General features: G+C 47.3%; 3 protein-coding genes across 4 annotated transcripts in view; all 3 read left to right on the top strand.

The window, feature by feature from the left end:
• LOC114043746 (late cornified envelope-like proline-rich protein 1) overlaps positions 1-2,902 on the top strand; it is a 6,753-nt gene extending 3,851 nt beyond the window's left edge. Inside the window, exon 5 of the mRNA XM_027862925.1 lies at positions 2,518-2,902. Within this exon, the coding sequence (XP_027718726.1) occupies positions 2,518-2,631 (114 nt within the window). The 3' untranslated portion in view covers positions 2,632-2,902. The remainder of the gene's footprint in view (positions 1-2,517) is intronic.
• Positions 2,903-5,159: 2,257 nt separating this feature from the next.
• ALDOA (aldolase, fructose-bisphosphate A) lies at positions 5,160-9,460 on the top strand. 2 transcript variants are annotated; one of them, XM_027862924.1, is made up of 9 exons: positions 5,160-5,245; positions 6,665-6,803; positions 6,894-7,105; positions 7,317-7,371; positions 7,509-7,669; positions 8,227-8,310; positions 8,430-8,604; positions 8,763-8,962; positions 9,174-9,460. In XM_027862924.1, exons 2-9 carry the CDS (start codon positions 6,692-6,694, stop codon positions 9,267-9,269), a joined length of 1,095 nt encoding a protein of 364 aa, XP_027718725.1. In that variant the 5' UTR covers positions 5,160-5,245; positions 6,665-6,691; the 3' UTR covers positions 9,270-9,460. The 2 variants fall into 2 exon arrangements, with proteins under 2 accessions (XP_027718725.1, XP_027718724.1); XM_027862923.1 differs by having other exon boundaries at positions 5,182-5,289.
• Positions 9,461-12,801: 3,341 nt separating this feature from the next.
• PPP4C (protein phosphatase 4 catalytic subunit) overlaps positions 12,802-18,844 on the top strand; it is an 8,188-nt gene continuing 2,145 nt past the window's right edge. Inside the window, exons 1-7 of the mRNA XM_027862743.1 lie at positions 12,802-12,896; positions 13,179-13,381; positions 16,063-16,114; positions 17,396-17,446; positions 17,944-18,045; positions 18,344-18,517; positions 18,665-18,791. Coding sequence (XP_027718544.1) covers positions 13,284-13,381; positions 16,063-16,114; positions 17,396-17,446; positions 17,944-18,045; positions 18,344-18,517; positions 18,665-18,791 — 604 coding nt within the window. The 5' untranslated portion in view covers positions 12,802-12,896; positions 13,179-13,283. The remainder of the gene's footprint in view (positions 12,897-13,178; positions 13,382-16,062; positions 16,115-17,395; positions 17,447-17,943; positions 18,046-18,343; positions 18,518-18,664; positions 18,792-18,844) is intronic.

Below are 18,844 nucleotides of genomic sequence, written 5' to 3'. Positions count from 1 at the left end.
TATGATACCTAACCCTGAAACTTCTGATCTTGTAAATGCCATTTTCCTATTTCTGGACTGGGCAGGTCTTGATCAGGCTCTTTAACTGTGACTGATATTTAGCCCTGTTTCTGGCCTTAAACATTTGACCTTTCAATCCCACATCCATCCAGGAGAATTCAGGGTTGGGGGAGGGAGGAGAGGTGCCTCACTTTGGCTGGCCTGAATCCGATACAGTCCTATTCAGAAAAGCAGACAAGGAAGCAGGTAGAATCTTTCCCACGTACTGCTGTTTCAGAGACAAACTGTTCCTACTCCTTAGGAGATGGTCTCGCCAACCAATATCTGTTTCCCTTAGCTGGGACTTGAGTTCTTTGGCCACTTTCCCAACCTTCTTTGTGGTTCTAAGGAAGGGAAAATTAGTTGCCTTTATATAAAGGCAAAAATCACTATCCAGTTGCATTTTGTTTCTACATGACAACCTATTTAAAAAACTATAGGCATGAAATGAACACATTGCTATAGTGGTCTTGAACGACATATCGACCCTCATCTCCCCACTATCCTTCAAAAGCTCCCCAGCAAAAAGCAAAGGGCAATAGATTTAGAATCAAAATATCTGAGTTTCGATCTAGCTCTTAACCCTCACTAGATTTGTATCCAATCCAACAAATGTTAAGTGCCTCCTGTGATGGATGCTATATAAGACACCATGCCAGAGACCAAGAATAGGAAGACAAAAAGCAGAGAAGTCCATGACCATAAGAAATTTACACTCTAGTGAGGGGAAATTGTGAGTAAGCAGATAAGTAATATATGATGGTTTGAGGGAGAGAAAGCACTGACACCTAGGAGAACCAGGAACTATTTCCCATAGGAGATGGCACATGAAATGAGCCTTAAAGCAAGCTAAGAGGAGGAGAAGTGTTCCAGATACATAGGCAGCCAGTGCACAGGCATAAAAATAGGAGATGGGACACAGAGTTTGGGGAACAGTAAGCCAGTCAGAGAACAGAGAATGAATGAAGGAGAGTAATGGGTGATAGACTGGGGCTTGGTTGTGAAGGCTGTGAAGGAACTTCACTGACACCTGAGGAGTTTCTACTTCACCTTAAAGTGTATAAGAAGCCACTGAAGGTTCTTTAGTAGGGCAGTGATGTGGTCTGATTTATGCTTTAGAAAAATCATTTGGCAAAGAAAAGATAGACAGCTTTGGAAATAGTGTGTAGTATTTATTATATAGGTTTTCTTTAAATGGAAGTTTATTGTTTTATATTGAATCCTCTCTTGCTGTGTACAAGGCAATGCTTTTTTCCCCTCTTATTTTGTATTTAAGTTTAAAATAAATTCAAATATAATTTTTTAAAAATTTTTAGGCAATTGGGGTTAAGTGACTTGCCCAGAATCACGAAGCTAGTAAGTGTCAAGTGTTTAGTCTGAGGCTGGATTTGAACTCAGGGCCAATGCTCTTTCTACTGGGCCACCTAGCTGCCCCCTCAAATATAATTAAAAAAAAAAGAAAAAGAAAAATCATTTGGGCAGCTCTTTGGAGGATAGATTGGAGAGGGATGAACTGGGAATTCAACCAGGAGGTTACTGTGGTAGTTCCAGTGACAAAGCCTAAACTAGGATTGTTGGCTATGTAAGGGGAAAGAAAGGAACAGCTGGGAGAGGTGGTGGGAGAATGAACAAGAACTGGTAATTGGACTAGATTTAGAGGCTGAAGTAGAATTCAAGGATGACTTGTGGGCTGCAAACCTGGAGTACTGGAAGGGTGACTGTATTCTCCACAGAAATGGTGAAGTTGAGGGAGGGGAAATAATACTGTTTTTGAAATGTTGAGTTTGAGAGGTATAAATCACAAAGAACTGGAGATGTCCAACAGGCTGATGATGCTAGACTGAAGCTTACGAAAAAATGAGGTCTGGGCATCTTCTACATGGATATGATCATTGAACCCATCGGGGTTTGTGAGATCACAGAAGGAGCAGAGAGAAAAAAGGGCCCATAGTTTGAGGATGGGACACAGATGATGTTCCAGCCAAGGAGACTTTGAAGGAGTGGTCAGAGAAGAAGACAACTGGTAGAAAACAGTGCCACTAAAATTAATGAACTGGGCAGCAATGTCACCTGAAGGCCAGTGAGGTCAGGAACGATGAGACACCGAGAAAAGCCTGTGGGATTTGGCAATTAGATTGTTGCCCTGAAAAAAGATTAATTTTATTTGAGTCCGTAATTTAGAAGCCCAAACTGGAACCAATTGAGAGGTGAGTAGGAGAAGGTAGAGGTCCTGATTATAGACTGCTTTTTCTAGGCTAAAAGGCTAGGCATTTATCCTCTCTGAACCTCAGTTTCCTTATCTATCTCACCCGGGCTGTGACTAAAGCACTTTGAAAAGTGCTTATCTAAATGAGAGCTATTATCATATTTTGCTTCCTCAGAATACTTCTCTGCCCTCTCTGAACCTTCACCACCCTTATCCTTTACTCTCTTTGCTTTTCCCACCACCCCTTTTCATCCTTTTGTCTTCTCCCTCAGGGTTGGGTACCTCAGTGCCCCAGATGCTGCCCACTGTGTGACTGTGCCTGTGCCTGCCAGCTGCCTGACTGTCAAAGCCTCAATTGCCTTTGCTTTGAAGTCAAGCTCAGATGAGGATCCTGTGCTCACAATTATGGGACACTGCCTTCCTGAGGACCTGCCTACCCCATGAGCACAGAACATTCCCTAGGAGCTGGGTCACCACCCCAGTGGAGCCCAAAATGGCTTGCCACCTGCCCCCAAGGGCTGGCTCATCCTTTTGTCTTCATTGGACCTAAGCAGAGAAGATCCAGGCTCTCCTAGCAAGATGAAGATAGCAGTTACCCTTAGAAGCATTCAACCCTCTTGAGAGCTGGGACTTCAAACACCTTGGAGAAAATCTAGGAGAGGCTAGTTCTCTTGCTGAATAACTTCTTGGTCCCTGCTCAGTCCTACCCCCACCAGTAGATAGGAGGGAAGGGGTATGACTAAAGTTAGGGCTGATAGTATTCATTCCTCCTCAGAAGAGGCTGAGTTCAGGGAATTCTGCTCAAGACTGTTGTGATTTAAGGGTGACCTTTGTTGTTCAGTCATATCCCACTCTTCATGTCCCTCTGGACCATACTGTCCTTGGGGTTTTCTTGGCAAAGATACTGGAGTGGTTTGCCATTTCCTTCTCCAGTGGATTAAAGGCAAAAAAGGGTGAAGTAACTTGCCCAAAGTCACACAGCTACTAAATGTCTGAGGCCGGATTTTAACTCAGGTCTTCCTGATTCCAGACCTAACACACTATCCACTGAGCTATCTAGCTGCCTCAGGGTGACCTAACAGGGGCTTGTACCGTTCCATCTGCTGACTCCCCATTCTTTTAGGAGATAGGTGTGTACCTTTCTACCCAACTCTGAAATAAGTACCCATGAATAAGGACCAGAAAGAAAAACAAGAAAGGCTTAAGGTTGGGAGAAGGGAGAGTTAACACCAACTAGTTTCTGGCTTTCCACTTTTGAGATTTCAACTCTGTATCTCCTTTGGCAGGCAGGGCAGCATGACTGATTTCCATAGAAAAGGATGGCAACTCAACTGCTGGTGAGTGGGAAGTGGTTACATGTGGCTTTCTTTCTCTGCCTGCTTTTGCCCTCTATCTACTGGATCCCTCTCCACCTCTTTTCTTAAGCAGAAGCCTTTCTCTTGGTCACTCCCCCTCCTCTAATTTCTTCCCCTCCCCTGCTCTGAGCCCCATCCGGGCCTGAATGTCAGGGGCTTCAGGTTTCCCCTAAATATAGTTATCTGCCAGAGGAGCTGGGATGGGGAAAGGGCAGGGGTCACAAGAGAAGGTCGGGAAAATTCCAGGAGGAGGGTGGGGAGTACTTTATAACCCCTACCAAGCCCTGCCTGACCACTCACTGCCTAGGCTTGAGTCTAACCGTCCAGACTCCATTTAGGTGGGTACCATATGGGGTAGCTAAGCAGAGAAAATGAGGTGGAGGTAGGCAGGATTCTTGGGTTGGAGAGACTAATAAGAGAGGGAGTGGGATTTTAATAAGGGTGAGGGAGGTGGGTGGGTGGAGGAAATTTGCAAAGTGGGAAAGTATTGAAATGATGCCAGAAGTCCGGGGTAATCTAGATTCTGAAGCAAAGGGGAGATGTGATTTGGAAATTAGCTGGGCAGATGGTGCAGTATTTGGGAATGGAATTTAGGTATTATCCAAAGGACAAAATGACCTCCCCCTTCCGTGCTGCCTGGGAGCCGCCCTTCGGTTTTATCGAGCGCTCAGGTGATGGGGCCAAGGAACCTCTGGCTCGCTCCCCTAAGGTTTCTGCATTCTAACCTGCTGAGGCCTGTCGCCGCCGGCCCCAGCAATAGGGCGCGGTCCCTACATTCTGCGGAGGACTGCGCTTAAGTTGCGCAGCTGCATCTTCCAAGGGCGGTCGGGGGTACCTGAGTTGACCTTTAAGGAAGCCCGAAGCTTGGGAGGAGATCTAGCTTGTGTGGAAATGTCATTGCAGGCAGCAATGAGATTGTAGAGGGGACGGAAATGGAGTGGGGCCTAGAGGTGGGGGCAGGTCTGAGCACCTCTCCAGGAAGTTTCCCACTTACAGGAGGGATCCGGGAGGGGAAAATCCCAAGGAAAGAGTACTTGGGTAAATCACCTCAATCTCTAGCTTCTTCCTTCCGTCTTTCAGCCACCCTGCTTCACTTTTTCCTGGAGCTTCTCCCCCCTACCCCACTCCATGACCTTCTAAAATTCATCCATCCTCTTCGATCTGTAGCTCATACACCCCTCCCCCATCTCTCCTAAACTTCCCCCTCCTTTATGAAAATATGAGCTGACTCACGCGGTGCTAGGCTGGGGCGGGGGCGGCGAGGGGGGAGGGGGTGGGGGAGCAGCTGCTCGAGGTGGGGAGGCGGGGGGGGGGTCGCGCGACCCACGGGATGTGGTTCCAGTCACGTCCGAAGGTAGGGCGGGAACAGGAGCAGACGGTTCCCCCCCTCCCTTTTTTGGAATTCTCGGGAACGCTGCTACGTATGGTCTTACGCTCTCCCCCCAGCTTTAGCATTCTCGCTTGCTGATTGGGTGAAAACAGCTTTCCCCGCCCCTTCCACCCCCAAACCTCCACTAGGAGGCACGGTCTCTTTAAATGGTCAGACTCCGCCTTCGTTCCGCCCCTCCTGAGTTCAATAGGCGACGTTCGGATTCGGAAAGCGCAGAAGTTCAGTTCTCGACCATAAGCGGTCTGCTTTCTGCTGGTAAGCCCACCACCGAGGCCCGCAGCCCCGCTTCCGGAGGCCAGGTGAGCGCGGCTGCTGGGGCTGGGGCAGCTCGGCCCGGAGGCGAGAAGGAGCGCCCGGCAGACCCCCTGCGGCCGTGCCCTCGTCTGTGACCCGACCCGCATGGCCCCTCGGACGAGGTGGTGCTCGGAACGGGCAGGTCGCCGGCACCCTCATCCCGCTTCTTGTCTAATCCCCGAACTGGAATTTTGCTGCTTTCTGCGCAATGCGACAGTCGGGGCGGAAGGCTGAGTCACGCGGGGGAGGGCGCGCCCGAGAGCGGCCCGCTGCCGGGGGAGGGGGAGGGGAGGGGAGGAGGGGGTTCGGGGTTTTAGAGCCCAGCCGGAGCTGAGGGTGGGAAGAGAGAGGCCTGCCACAGAGGTGGAATGCGAAGGGAGCCACAACTGTGGGCGTGGATCAGTCTCGTCCTGGTGTTCCCGGGCAATAACTGCCTTCGGAAAATGTAACGTAGGAGGTGAGGCGGAGAAGGGAAACGCGACTTAAGGGAAATTCCCTCCGGGGTTTGCTATCACCTTCCATTAATGCCTTCCGTCTCACCTTGAACCACCCAGCCTGCCACTGTGGCTGGAATAATAGAAGGGATCGTTCTAGAGGGGCACTGCTCCGGAAACTGGCTGTCTTATTCCCGCCCCCCTTTCCCACTCCCCCTTCTCAGCCCCAGTAGTAGTCAGCTGACTGGGAATGAGGGAAAGCTGAGACGTCTTCCAAAACGAGAGCTTCTAAAATGGAGGGTTAGGCTCTTGCCCTTCACAGGGGTCAGCCTAATGCCTCAGTCACCCCCAATGCTCATTCTGTCGAAGTAGCTCCAAGCTAAAAGGGGAGGGTAGCCTGACCTTGAAATGCCCTTGGGGGATTGGCACTAAGGAAAGAGAATATATGGTCTAAAGGAAGAATACACTAAACTAGGAGTTTAGGAAATCTGTATTGTAGCTCTGGGTCTTGGAAATTGTCTCCTGGGGGGGTGTCTCCACCCTTTGTTGTCCAGAATATTTCCTTCTGTTTCATCTGAGGTTCTAGGCTTTCTTTCACCTTTGTTTGTTTAAGAAATTAGACAGATATTTAAATGAGCCCTTGGTGTGCATCTAAGCAAGGTGACCCTAGAGCTGATGCTGCCAGAGGGGCCCAGGCTATTTTCTTGGCCTTTCATTGTATCCCAAGACTTCTAAGTAATTGTGTTCTGCCAGAGCAGCCACACCCTAGGCTTGGATCTCCACCCTAGGTTTAGGAAAGGTAGAGAAGCAAAAAAATGGGGAAGTAGACGTGGACTAGGGGAAAAGAGAAGTTGGGTAGCAAGAATGATCTGACTTTGAATTACACAAACAAGTTTATGCCATTAATACAGAAAGGTCTAGCTTATATTTTACTATCTCCACCCAGGAAACTACCAGCACAGCCAAGGAAAACATGCCTTACAAACACCCAGCGTTGACACCAGAGCAAAAGAAAGAACTGTCGGAGATAGCTCATCGAATTGTTGCTCCGGGCAAGGGAATCTTGGCAGCAGATGAGTCCACTGGTACAAAGGGGTGTTGGAAAGAGGCAGAGGTTTGAGGGGAGGGTAGCAGCTTAGCTCTCTAGATGACACCCCTCCTCAACCCCTCTTCAGGTAGCATTGCAAAACGGCTGCAGTCCATTGGAACTGAGAACACAGAGGAAAATCGTCGTCTCTATAGGCAGTTACTTCTGACAGCAGATGATCGAGTGAACTCCTGTATTGGAGGTGTTATCCTTTTCCATGAGACACTTTACCAGAAAGCCGATGATGGTCGTCCCTTCCCTAAAGTCATAAAGGCAAAGGGTGGCATTGTGGGCATCAAGGTAAGGAGGTTTAGGGGATGAGTTAGAATTAAAATAAAATTCTTGAAAGTGCCAGGGGCTGAGGTTTGAGAGTAATTGGAGTAAAGATGTTTGACATAGGAAGAGAAACAGGAGCAAAGATAAATGGGTCCAAATGGAGTGAGGGTAGATAAGAAGGTATGAAAGAATATCATAAATATTACATTCTCTCTTCTCACCCTGCCCCCAACAGGTGGACAAAGGTGTAGTGCCCCTGGCAGGTACCAATGGCGAGACTACCACCCAAGGTAAGAAATATCTGGATGAAAAAGGCTAGCTCTCTCACCTATCTTGAATGAGGCATTCTTTGTCCTTACTCCCCATCTAAGCTCTAGTCATCTTCGTTGTTGGCTAAGGACATATTGAACCACTGTCTCACTTCCAGGCCTGGATGGGCTGAGTGAGCGCTGTGCCCAGTATAAGAAGGATGGAGCTGACTTTGCCAAGTGGCGTTGTGTACTGAAGATTGGGGAGAATACACCTTCCCCACTTGCCATCATGGAGAATGCTAATGTGCTGGCCCGATATGCCAGCATTTGCCAGCAGGTGAGTGTCTCCTTATCCTCCTGCTGCCGTATCCTACCATATTCCCAAAAGTCTCTTTCAGTTCTAGAGAACATGGCACAAACCATGTCAGCAAGCTGTTGAAAAAACATCAGCTTTCCCTGTTGCCATTGTAGCAGCAGCTGGTACTAAATTCTCTAGTTTGGGTCCTGAGAAGGCAGGTCTCCTAGGGATTGTTAATTTACTTGAGATAGAGCAAAACAAAAGAAACTGTGAAGCGTCAGTCTGATAGAGTGGGAAACGTGCCAGACTTTAGAGTTTTTAGCTCTGACACTAGCCTTGTGATCCGAGACAAGTTATTCTGCTTCCTGAGCTGCTGGCCCTGTAAAATGAATAAAACAATACTTAATCGTGAGAGATAGGTTGGAAGCAGATATCCATCTCTTCCTGAGACCTAAGTGTTTGGAAATTTGGGGAATTCAAGATTTATACCTGTTGTTGTGAAGATAAAGTCTGTCTCTAGTTGTTAAAAGCAAAGGTGGGGTAGAAGATAGCTCCAGGTAGGGGTTGCCTTCACAGCCTTGTTCTTTGCTTTATAGAATGGCATTGTCCCCATTGTGGAGCCAGAGATCCTTCCTGATGGAGAACATGATCTGAAGTGTTGTCAGTATGTCACTGAGAAGGTAAGAGATGTGAGAATCACTGTGAGAATCCCAGTGTGACTGGGAAGGAAGTAGATTGGGAGCTAAGGTGCTAGTAATTTCCTAGTTCACTTCTCCTTTGTTACTTTCCCTTTTTCTAGGTCCTGGCTGCTGTCTACAAAGCTCTGAGTGACCACCATGTCTATCTGGAGGGGACCTTGCTGAAGCCTAACATGGTCACCCCTGGCCATGCCTGTACCCAGAAGTATTCACATGAGGAGATCGCAATGGCAACTGTCACTGCCCTTCGCAGGACTGTGCCTCCTGCAGTCACTGGTGAGAGAAATCCCTTTCTCTCTCAGCATTTTGTCTCTTATCTTGGGTCACATATGTTCTCTTTATATCTTTTTTTTTCTTTTTTAGAGAATGCTTGTTACCAGCACTTTCTTATGTACTATCTAATCTCTTCCATCTCTCTTTTCTCCCTTCCATAGGTATCACCTTCCTGTCTGGGGGTCAGAGTGAAGAGGATGCCTCCATCAACCTCAATGCCATCAACACCTGCCCCTTGCACAAGCCATGGGCCCTGACCTTTTCTTACGGCCGAGCCTTGCAGGCATCTGCCCTCAAGACCTGGGGTGGAAAGAAGGAAAATGTCAAGGCTGCGCAAGAGGAATATATTAAGCGGGCCACGGTGAGGACGAGGGAAAGAGCCAGGATGAGGGACCTTCACAGGCAGAATTTTAGGAACATAAATTAAGGGGTCAGGATTGGGGAGAGAACAAGTAGTCTTCAGTCTCTTCTAGTGGTGGAGGGTTTATCTGGGCTGGGCTGGGTCTTTGGTGTCAGTGTGGGTAGGATCCAGGACTACCTGCCTTTCTCATACTTCCTTCTTCCTTCTCTAGGCTAACAGCCAAGCTGCTCAAGGCAAGTATACTCCAAGTGGAAAGTCAGGAGCTGCAGCCAGCGAGTCTCTCTTTGTCTCTAACCATGCCTACTAAGTCAAGGCCTTCCACCTGGGTATGCCCTGACACTCCAGGCCATCCCTCACAGTCCAAGAAGAGACTGAGATCCCAGAGCTTTGTGCTGACCTCTCCCATCACTCCTAATTTGTGTGGTGTTATTGCTCTCTGGTGAATCTAGTGACCCCTCCTCAGCCCACTTTTTCCAATAAACAACTATTTAACAAGGAGTCTGATGCCTGTGATGGGGTAGGGGTAACTTAATGATTTCCCTTTGATGGGTCGCTTGGGTCTTTCTGTAGGTTTGTGTTGTCTTATCCAAGCAAGGAGAGCCAATCTTTGCCTTGAGCAAAAAAAATAAAAATCATCTTTATTAATCTCCTGTGAAGGGGTGGGGGTGGGAGAGGGTTATAAATAGGGAACGGATGGTCTTTAGCTATAAATACAAACTATAAATTAACTGTGGATCATTGTGTCATCTCCCCAAGGGTATGTGTAAACGTACACATTCATTTTGGCAGCCAAATCTCCTCCCCTTCCCCAAGAGCAAGATTCCCAGTGGGAATATTGAAGTGTATCACAATTTGCTCTTGGCACTGATTCAGGCCAAGGCCTCCTATTCAAGGTGGGTTGTCAGAAGTAGTCATCTGTTGGTCATGCCCTAAAATTCTCTCCCCCTTCCAACGTCAAGATTGTTCCCGATCACTGTCCTTAGATATCCCTATAATATTTGTGGGTTTTGTTTTTGTTTTTTCAAAGAACTATGATTGACATTGGTGTGTATGTCATGGAGAGATCACCAGGGAATTTTGGAACCCTGCCCGCCAAAGTGAGCAGGGTTAGAATTTGAGCATCTTACATTAAATCGCAGGTGTCTACCCTTTTCATTTCATCCAGGGTATCATGGTAGAATTCTTGTTAATTTTCCTTCCTTAGCATAGAACTTGCTTGGAACCAGTTTCCATTCTGTTCTCCCTATATTGGCAGTGGTACATTAGGAATAGGAGAGAGCCGGGCTGCAATCAGGTGCTTTTTCTGCCCAAGAGTGAAGAAGCAGCAGCTTGATATGGTAGAGAAAATCAGTGGATTTGTAAGCAGAACGGCTAACTGTTTGACCCTGTCGCTTACTAGCTGTGTAATCTTGGATAATAAGGCTCTGATAGAAGATTATGTCTGGGAGAGACCTTGGAGATCATTATCTAATCTATGTTGAGGATGGGTTTTATGATCTGAAGTCCCTTCTGGTTATTAATACTATGATAGTATATTGAAAAGCACTGCTCCATAGAAAGCCCCTTAATCTCTGGGTTCTACTACACAGATTTTAATTTAGAATATGTTGTAAAATTTACAGTCCTTAAGGGATACTATATAGAAGACAGTTTCCTGATTTTTAAGTCAGTAGCTCCTTAAATTTGTCCCAAATTTAAAGTCAATTCTGGACCAATCGTTACTACAAGTCATCCATATTCTATGATCTAGAATCCAAGAAAAGCTCAGCTCAAAAGAAAACTTTGGATTTCCTTTTGCTAAATATAAGTCTGTACATATTTGTTGTATTTTTATTAGGTTTCACACATTTCTCAGAATCACGTACTGAATATTTTCTCTACAGTCCAGCACATGTTTGGGATGTTTTGATAGGCATTTACAAATGGAGACCAATCGAAAGAGTAACCAGAATAGTGATACTAGAAATTGAAATTCTTCAATTGAAAGGACTATGCATATTTAATTTGGAGAAGAGAAGGGGGGGGGGGATTAGGGGTTATGGCATGATAGTTCCAAAATGGGATTTTTATATAGGACAGGGATTTGACTATTTCTTATGGCTCTAAAGGGCAGGAGTTGGGGTAATAGAGACTTAAAGGTGCAGATTTTGAAAGTAAAACACAACTATTAACAAAAAGTAGGGAATGGACTGTCTTGAAAAGTGAGTTCCTTCCGAATTTGAATGTCTAGTGGAGGATGATCCTTTGTCGTGTATTCCTGTTCAGGCATGAGTTGGACTAAATGACCTTTGAGACCCATTTCAACTCATTCAGTGGAAAAGATCACGGAGTTCAAGCAGGGGAAGTGTCTTGGCTCCAACTTCCAAGGAAAGAGTAGTAAGAATCCAGGCCTCCAGATTCCCAAGCCAGGATTTCTCCATTTCTTCATTCAAGACCCAGTGTTGGCAATGGCCAAGATGAAGATGGACAAAGGCACACAGTTTAGTGGGGAAGATCAATCAAATGAGTAACTAGTGTAGGAGGCAGAGTAACCTAGTGAACAGTTTTTCGCCTTGGGAGTCAAGAGATAATGTGTTGGACTACCAGGTAAAAGTTTTGCCTACCCCATGCTAGTTTTATGACCACAGGCAAGTCACTTAAAGCTTTCTGAATCTCGGTTTTCTGACCTGTAAAATGGAAATTCATTATTTGTACAACCTGCCTCAGTTTCCCATTGTGAGGAGAAAAAACATGGTAAAATAGTAGGTGCCATTATAAATGTTAGTTTATTAGTTGGCAAATACGACAAGGAAGGACATAATAGGGCAGCTAGGTGGCGCAGTGCATATATTGCTAGGCCTGGAATCAGGAAGACTCACGTTTCTGAGTCCAGTTTTGGTCTCCACTCTTACTTGGTGTGTTCTTAGGCAAGTCACTTAACCCTGGTTTGCCTCAGTTCCTCATCTTTAAAAAATGATCTGGAAAAGCAAATGGCAAACCACTCCAGTATCTTTGCCAAGAAAACCCCAAATGGGCTATGACTGAAAAACATAAAGGAAAAATGCTATGGGTTTCAAGAAGGTTCAGGGAAGCCCACATAAGATTATCCCGGAAAGATAAGCAAGGTTTTTTTTTTATAGGTAGAGATGGTTGGAGAGAGTAAGGAAAGCACTGCAGTATTTCTGAAGGGGAAATGAGGGAGGAAGGAGTAATGGAGTAAGGCTGAAAAAGATCACGAATGGCTAGAGCTGATTTGAGAAGGCCTGGAAGCAAGTCATCAGCAAACACGTTGGTGCTGCATTCCTGCTCGTGGTCTCAGACTAAGGCCCAGAAGCCGAGACTGCTTCAACCGAAATATCCGTGAAAGGGGCCCATCGCCATTCCGGCCCACAGCCCCAAAATCAGCGAGACGGAGCCAGATTCACAGACAGAAGAGAAGCAAAGGCGCTTAGGGCCCCGCGTTTGAATCCAGGGCCTGCCACGAATTAGCTGTGACTTTGGACAAATCATTTCCGCTTTCTGGGCTCCACTTTTCTCAATCGTCTAATACGCATAGTACAACTGCATTGTTACCTAAAACAATAATAATATCCGCTCTTCTCTGACGTATCACTTTCGAAGAGGGAGCGAAGAGCGCCGGGCTCCGGGCGGGGCCTAGCAATAACTCATCTTGGAAGCCCCTCCTCTGACTCGCGCTTCAGGGATTACTTCCGTCCTCAAGGACAACATCCGGTTCCTTTGCCCTTTTTTTTTTTCCGCCCTCTTTTCTGAAGACGGGAGGGGTGGGGCGTCGAACCTCTGACGCTACTTCCGCTGCGCGACGGAAGTGACCTTCGGTTTCCGCGGCGGGGCCGGAAGCAGCAGCGGCAGCGGTGGCGGCCGGGAGCGGACGGAGGCTCGAAGGTGGAGCCCAGAGCCCGCGGCTCAAAAGTGGGTTCCCGGAGCCGCCGCGTCGGTAATAGCCTCAGGAGTTCTCTCTCACCTTTGGGTCACCTTCCTACTCTCCCAGCTAGTCCCTGGGCCCCGCTGTACTAGGGTTGCCCCCCCACAACCTCCCGGAGATCCCGGGCTGCGGCCAGAGCCGGGGCACCGGGCCCGGCTTGGGGCCTGCGAGGGGTTAGGGGGTGGGGGAAATCTGCGGGGCCCCGGGCTTAGGGAGCCCGTGGTTGGCGCGGAGTGGCGCGGGCCACATTATGTGTCTGACCCGCTGACCCTGTCTCTTCACCCTTGTTTCCAGGAGACACCCGTACGGGCGGGCCGACTAGGGAGGGGCTCGGACCCCTGGGTGCGTCTCCCCCCCCACGCCCCCCGCACCGGGGGGGCCGCGTGAGGCGGGGGGACCATGGCGGAGATCAGTGATCTGGACCGGCAGATCGAGCAGTTGCGCCGCTGCGAGCTCATCAAGGAGAGCGAGGTCAAGGCTCTGTGCGCCAAAGCCAGGTGAGCCTCCAGGACTCTCGCGAGGCAGGCACCAGCCCCCGTGCTCAGTCCGAGGGTGTCCATTGTGGGGATAAAGCTTAATGCTTACGGAGGGGTAGCCAGGTTGCCCTTGGCTACTATGTAATGATAAAGTCATTAGGGAGATCCTATTGAGGGCTCAGCTCAGCGAGGAATGAATAAAACAGCCTCACCCTTAAGGAATGGAGCCCCTCATCTCCTGTAATAAGTAATACAAACAGAAAACAGCCCCAAACAACACATGGTTTAGTGTAGTTAGTGCTAGATTTTGTGTTGGGCCATAAGTTCCTGTAGGAGTTCAAAGAGAAGATCAGGGAGGGTGGTCAAATCAGTCAGGGTTTCTTGGAAACAGGTGAGACTTGAGCTGGGCCTTAACATTAGATTGAAATTGGTGGATATGTAGGATTTGAGAGGTGAAGGAGAGCAATGTGAGCAATAGGGCAGCAATGTGGAAGGAATGAAATTGAGTGTGAATAGGAACAGTGAGAGGGCCTCTTGGTTACAGACAGCCTCGAAAGCTAGATAGCTTAGGCTTGATATTATAGGACATAGCTGAAGGTTCTTGAGCAGAGAAGTGACATGGTGAAAGGTTTTGTGGACCAGTCAGACCCAGATGGACATAGAGGGGAACACTGAGGTGGAGTTTAAATCTTATATTGAAAAAAAGCTAGGTAAGAGCTGATATGTCCTGGCTTATAGGCCAGAATTAAAGGAGGGGCCCCGGTCCCTAAGAAGCAAGGAAAGTTTGGTTAGGTCAACGGTCTTGCAGTATTTGATCCCCATGTTTGGCTTGGTTACCTGTGATAATCTGGTAGCCAAGTCGGAAGGGGTTGTCCTGGTGTCCCCAGTAGGCAAACTGCTTATAAAGAGATAGACCAGTGCTGATATTAAGGGCCCCACTATTCCTCAAGAATTTGCAGAGCACCATTCCTACCATTGGAAGGATGCTTTTACTAGTTTGAGATCCAGTTGGCGCTTGTTTTGGCCTTTGGTATAGAGCACCAGATGAGACAGTATTTGGCCCCAGTGTTCCTATGAGAAGGTTTTGGTCCTTGAGGTTTTTTTTTTGTTTTGTTTTGTTTTTTTTGGTTAGGCAGTGGGGTTAAGTGACTTGCCCAGGGTCACACAGCTAGTAAGTGTTATGTGTCTGAGGCTGGATTTGAACTCAGGTCCTCCTGAATCCAGGGCTGGTGCGCTATCCACTGCACCACCTAGCTGCCCCGGTCCTTGACTTTGAGAGAACCCATCCTATACCTCTCCCCTGACTTCTCCAAGACCCAGACCATCTCTTCTCCTTAAGTTTCTCCATCCTCTTTTTTTTACATCTTACATCTAGGGCCCCTAGAAAGCAAGAGAAACTTTAAAATTCCATTATTCATCTAAGAGTTCTGTGAGAAATGCCCTCTCTTCACAACCACCACCCCCCAAAAAAAACCCAACAACAGAATGGCAGTCCCTACCATAAAGGAACATAACAATCTAAGGTGGGTGGGTGTATAGTTATATATGTATTTATGGAATAAAATGACAAATGTGCTACTGTGAGAGGTATAAACAAAGTAGTGTAGGATTTCAGAGGATGAACAGGTGTGAGCTAGAGTGATCTGGGAAGATGTCAGAGAAAAGATGGCATTAGAACTAGGCCTTGAAGGAGGAGTTAGTGAAGGACTTGCATGATCAAAAGTGGATTGGTAGGGAAACAGGTATTTTTTGTTTGTTTGGGAAATGAGCAGTTCTCCAGTTTGGCAGAAATGTTATGTAGAGTACTACTGGAGATGAGCTGGGAATAGGCATGGTATAGAAAGCACACTGTCTAGGCTTTGAAGTCAGAAGTCCTAGGTTCATCTTAAACTTTGTGGCTTTTGGCGAGTCAGTATCCCTTATCTATCAACCTCAATTTTCGTCCTCTCTAGAATAGGAATTTGGACTTAGATGGTCTCTTTGACTCAAGTCTAGCATTCTGTGATGGTATGGAGTGGGGGGGGGCCTTCAGTTTGGAGGGAGTTTGGACACTTTGCCTTTTAGTCAGTGGTGATGCATAGGTGCATAGATGTCCTTACCTTCTCTTGGTACCCTCTCTTTTTCAAGCTACAACTCAGATGCTACCTCTCACACAAGGTCTTTCCTGATTCTCTCCCCTCCTCCAGTTACAGTACTCTCTGTATTAATTACTATGTATTATTTTGCATATCCTTTGTATTTATGTATTTGTATCTATGTTGTCTCTCCCCTGTAGAATGTAAGCTCCTTGAGGGCAAGTACTGTTTTGTTTTTGTCTTTGTATTCCCAGCACCTAGCACAGTATCTTGAATGTAGTAGGTAATGTAGCTTAATAAATGTTGAATTGAATTGAATTGAGGCTTTGGAGGTTTTTGAACAAGGAGCTAGTGATACCCTCAGAACTATGCTTTATGAGAAGATTGCTGTCATGATGCAACATAGATTGGGGGGTGAGGAGAGAGCACAGGAGAATCTCCTGATCCACTTGTGAGTCCTGTCTGGGTGCCTGTACTCTTCTGCCTCTCACAGTGATCCCTGAAGTCTTTCCAGGCCAGCTCTATAGGGCTCCAGTAAGGCAAGGTCAGACATGGCCATGAATAGAGGTAGGGGTTGCTGTTGTGAGGCCTGGTCTGGCTATGACAACCATCTCCTTGTGTCTTCAGAGAGATCTTGGTGGAGGAGAGCAATGTACAGAGGGTGGACTCCCCCGTCACGGTGAGTGAAGCCTTGGCCCTTTCCCCCATCCCTAAATCTAAGCTGGTTTTATGCATGTATGTCCATCCCCTGTTGTACTTGATCTAGCACATAAACACCCCAATAAAGAGTTAGGGCTTTCTTTCACAAATACGCACACAAACAGTGGGAAAGTGTTGGAGATCTGGAGTCAGAGGGCGTGGGTTTGAATTCTGTCTCTGCTTGGGCAGACACTGCATCACATCTAAGACTTCTGTCTTAGTACTTGGGCATGACACTGCATCACTCTAGGTCTCAGTTCCTTTTTTCTTTTTTGAGGCAGTGGGGTTAAGTTACTTGCCCAGAGTCACACAGCTAGTATCAAGTGATCAAGTGTCTGAGGTCAAATTTGAACTCAGGTCTTCCTGACTCCGGGCTCTCTCCACTGTGCCACATACCTGCCCCTCTCAGTTCCTTCATCTGTCAAATAAAAGGAGTTGGTGTAGATCAAGGGTTCTTACCCTTTTTTGTGACATAGACCCCTTTAGCAGTCTGGTGAAGCCCTCTGAACTCCTCAGAATCTATATTTTTAAATCTGAAATCCATAGGATTACAAAGGAAATTATTTTACATTGAAATAGTTATCAAGATATAGTTTTTAAAATTCCTGGACCCCCAGGTTAAGAACTCCAGTACTAGATGGTCTCCTGTGCTAGGTGCCTTCGATTTCTAAATATTGTGGTCCTACATACTTCCTTTGGCCTGGTTTTACACGTGCATAAGGGCATACCCACATTTGGAGTCCAGCTTGGTCATCACCACATCTGAATTGGATTTCCCTTTCATGGAGGCCTGGTCCCAGAATTCTCTAAACTCAGACTCTTGCTTGCAAGAGTCTTGTTGTGTCATTGTTTTATTCCATCTGCCATCATTAAGGTAACATCACACACGTTGTCAATGGTAAGGAGCTTTGGATCTAAGGGAGTCTAGTGTGTAGGGCAGAAGGAACCAATCAGGACACTGAGCCAGCAACTCTCCCTGCTACGTGTGTCCTGGACTACTTAAAGAATTCTCCAGGCTGTGGTGGGATAAACAGGTGCTATAAGGAAGGGTTTCTGCTCCTTTCTTAGCTGCCTCCTGGCTTCTGATTGGTTTTAAGAAAGAAGGGCTAGGTTGAATTCTAGCTCTGTCACTACCTAACCTTGGAGCAAGTCATTTAAGTCTCTGGGTCTCAGATTCTTATTTGTAATATGATGGGTTTAGACTAGAGGTTCTCTCAGATTCCTTCTAGCCAGCTCTAATGTTCTGTGATTTTTACCGCAGGTGTGTGGGGACATTCATGGGCAATTCTATGACCTCAAGGAGCTGTTTAGAGTGAGTATGTGTATGTAGGGAATGAAACCGGAGGGAGAGATAATATCATTCTGACCCTTGGATTTAGTGGCAAAAAAACAGGTTCATAATTGCCTGGAAAACTTTTTTAATTTGGAATGAGAGCTTTTAATCAGTGTAGGGTAAAGGAGAATTTTGATGTAGGCCAATCCTGGATTTGGTGTTATTCATATTCGATGGGGTTATTAGGGACACTTCAGAATGGAATGGGGCTTTATTTATTTACTTTTTGGTGAGGCAGTTGGAGTTAAGTGCCTTGCCCAGGATCACACAGCTAGTGAGTGTCATGTGTCTGAGGCCGGATTTGAATTCAGGTCCTCCTGACTCCAGGGCCAGTGCTATATCCTCTTTGCCACCTAGCTACCCCAGAATGAGGCTTTAATTTAGACAAGGTAGACGGGACAGAAACGTGTATGTGGTTTTCAAGAGGGTTTGGGTAATGAGCTAGGTGGTACAAATGAAGCCTCCTCTCCCTCCAGGTGGGTGGTGATGTCCCTGAGACCAACTACCTCTTCATGGGGGACTTTGTGGACAGAGGCTTTTACAGCGTTGAAACATTCCTGCTGCTGCTTGCCCTCAAGGTGACTATGCCTTCCATCTTGATTCTGCTCCTAGACTCCTGGATAGATTCTTTGGCCTTAACCTCTAGAAACTTTCCTTGAGACTATTCTAAACAGCACTACCAAACCATGAGACAGCCCAGGCCTAGAGTCACCTCAAGACTTTATCCCAGATGTCCCCCAACTGCCTCCTCTCTGGAGACTTCTCCAAGCTAGGTCTTTCTTTATCCCAATTCTGTGGCCAGTTTTCCCTAGACTACCATGTACCCACACCTTCCAGTTGTGACCATCATCCCTCCTGCACCCTTACCCTTGCCAGGTCCGGTATCCTGACCGCATCACTCTGATTCGGGGGAACCACGAGAGCAGGCAGATCACACAGGTCTATGGCTTCTATGATGAGTGTTTGCGAAAGTATGGCTCAGTGACCGTGTGGCGCTACTGTACTGAGATCTTTGACTACCTCAGCCTGTCCGCCATCATCGACGGCAAGGTAGGAAGGAGCTAGGTTTGCAAAGCGTGGCCATCTCAACTGCAGGGTCAAGGGGAGCAGTGAGGCTGGAGCGGGGTGAGCATATCTGTCACCTGGGAAGCAGTCAAAGGAATCACTGAACCTCATTGTTCCTCCTGTCTTCTGCAGATCTTCTGCGTGCACGGGGGCCTCTCTCCCTCTATCCAGACCCTGGACCAGATCCGGACGATTGACCGGAAGCAGGAGGTGCCTCATGATGGGCCCATGTGTGATTTGCTCTGGTCTGACCCTGAAGGTGAGGTGTTGGGGGTGGAGGATGAAGCGGGGGGGGGGGGGGGGGGGGGGGGG

This window comes from Vombatus ursinus, unplaced genomic scaffold (genome assembly GCF_900497805.2).
Source record: "Vombatus ursinus unplaced genomic scaffold, bare-nosed wombat genome assembly UNPS02014770.1, whole genome shotgun sequence".
NCBI classification, from domain to species: domain Eukaryota; kingdom Metazoa; phylum Chordata; class Mammalia; order Diprotodontia; family Vombatidae; genus Vombatus; species Vombatus ursinus.
The sequence above is the reverse complement of the archived record's forward strand: the minus strand, read 5'-3'. Positions and strand labels throughout refer to the sequence as shown.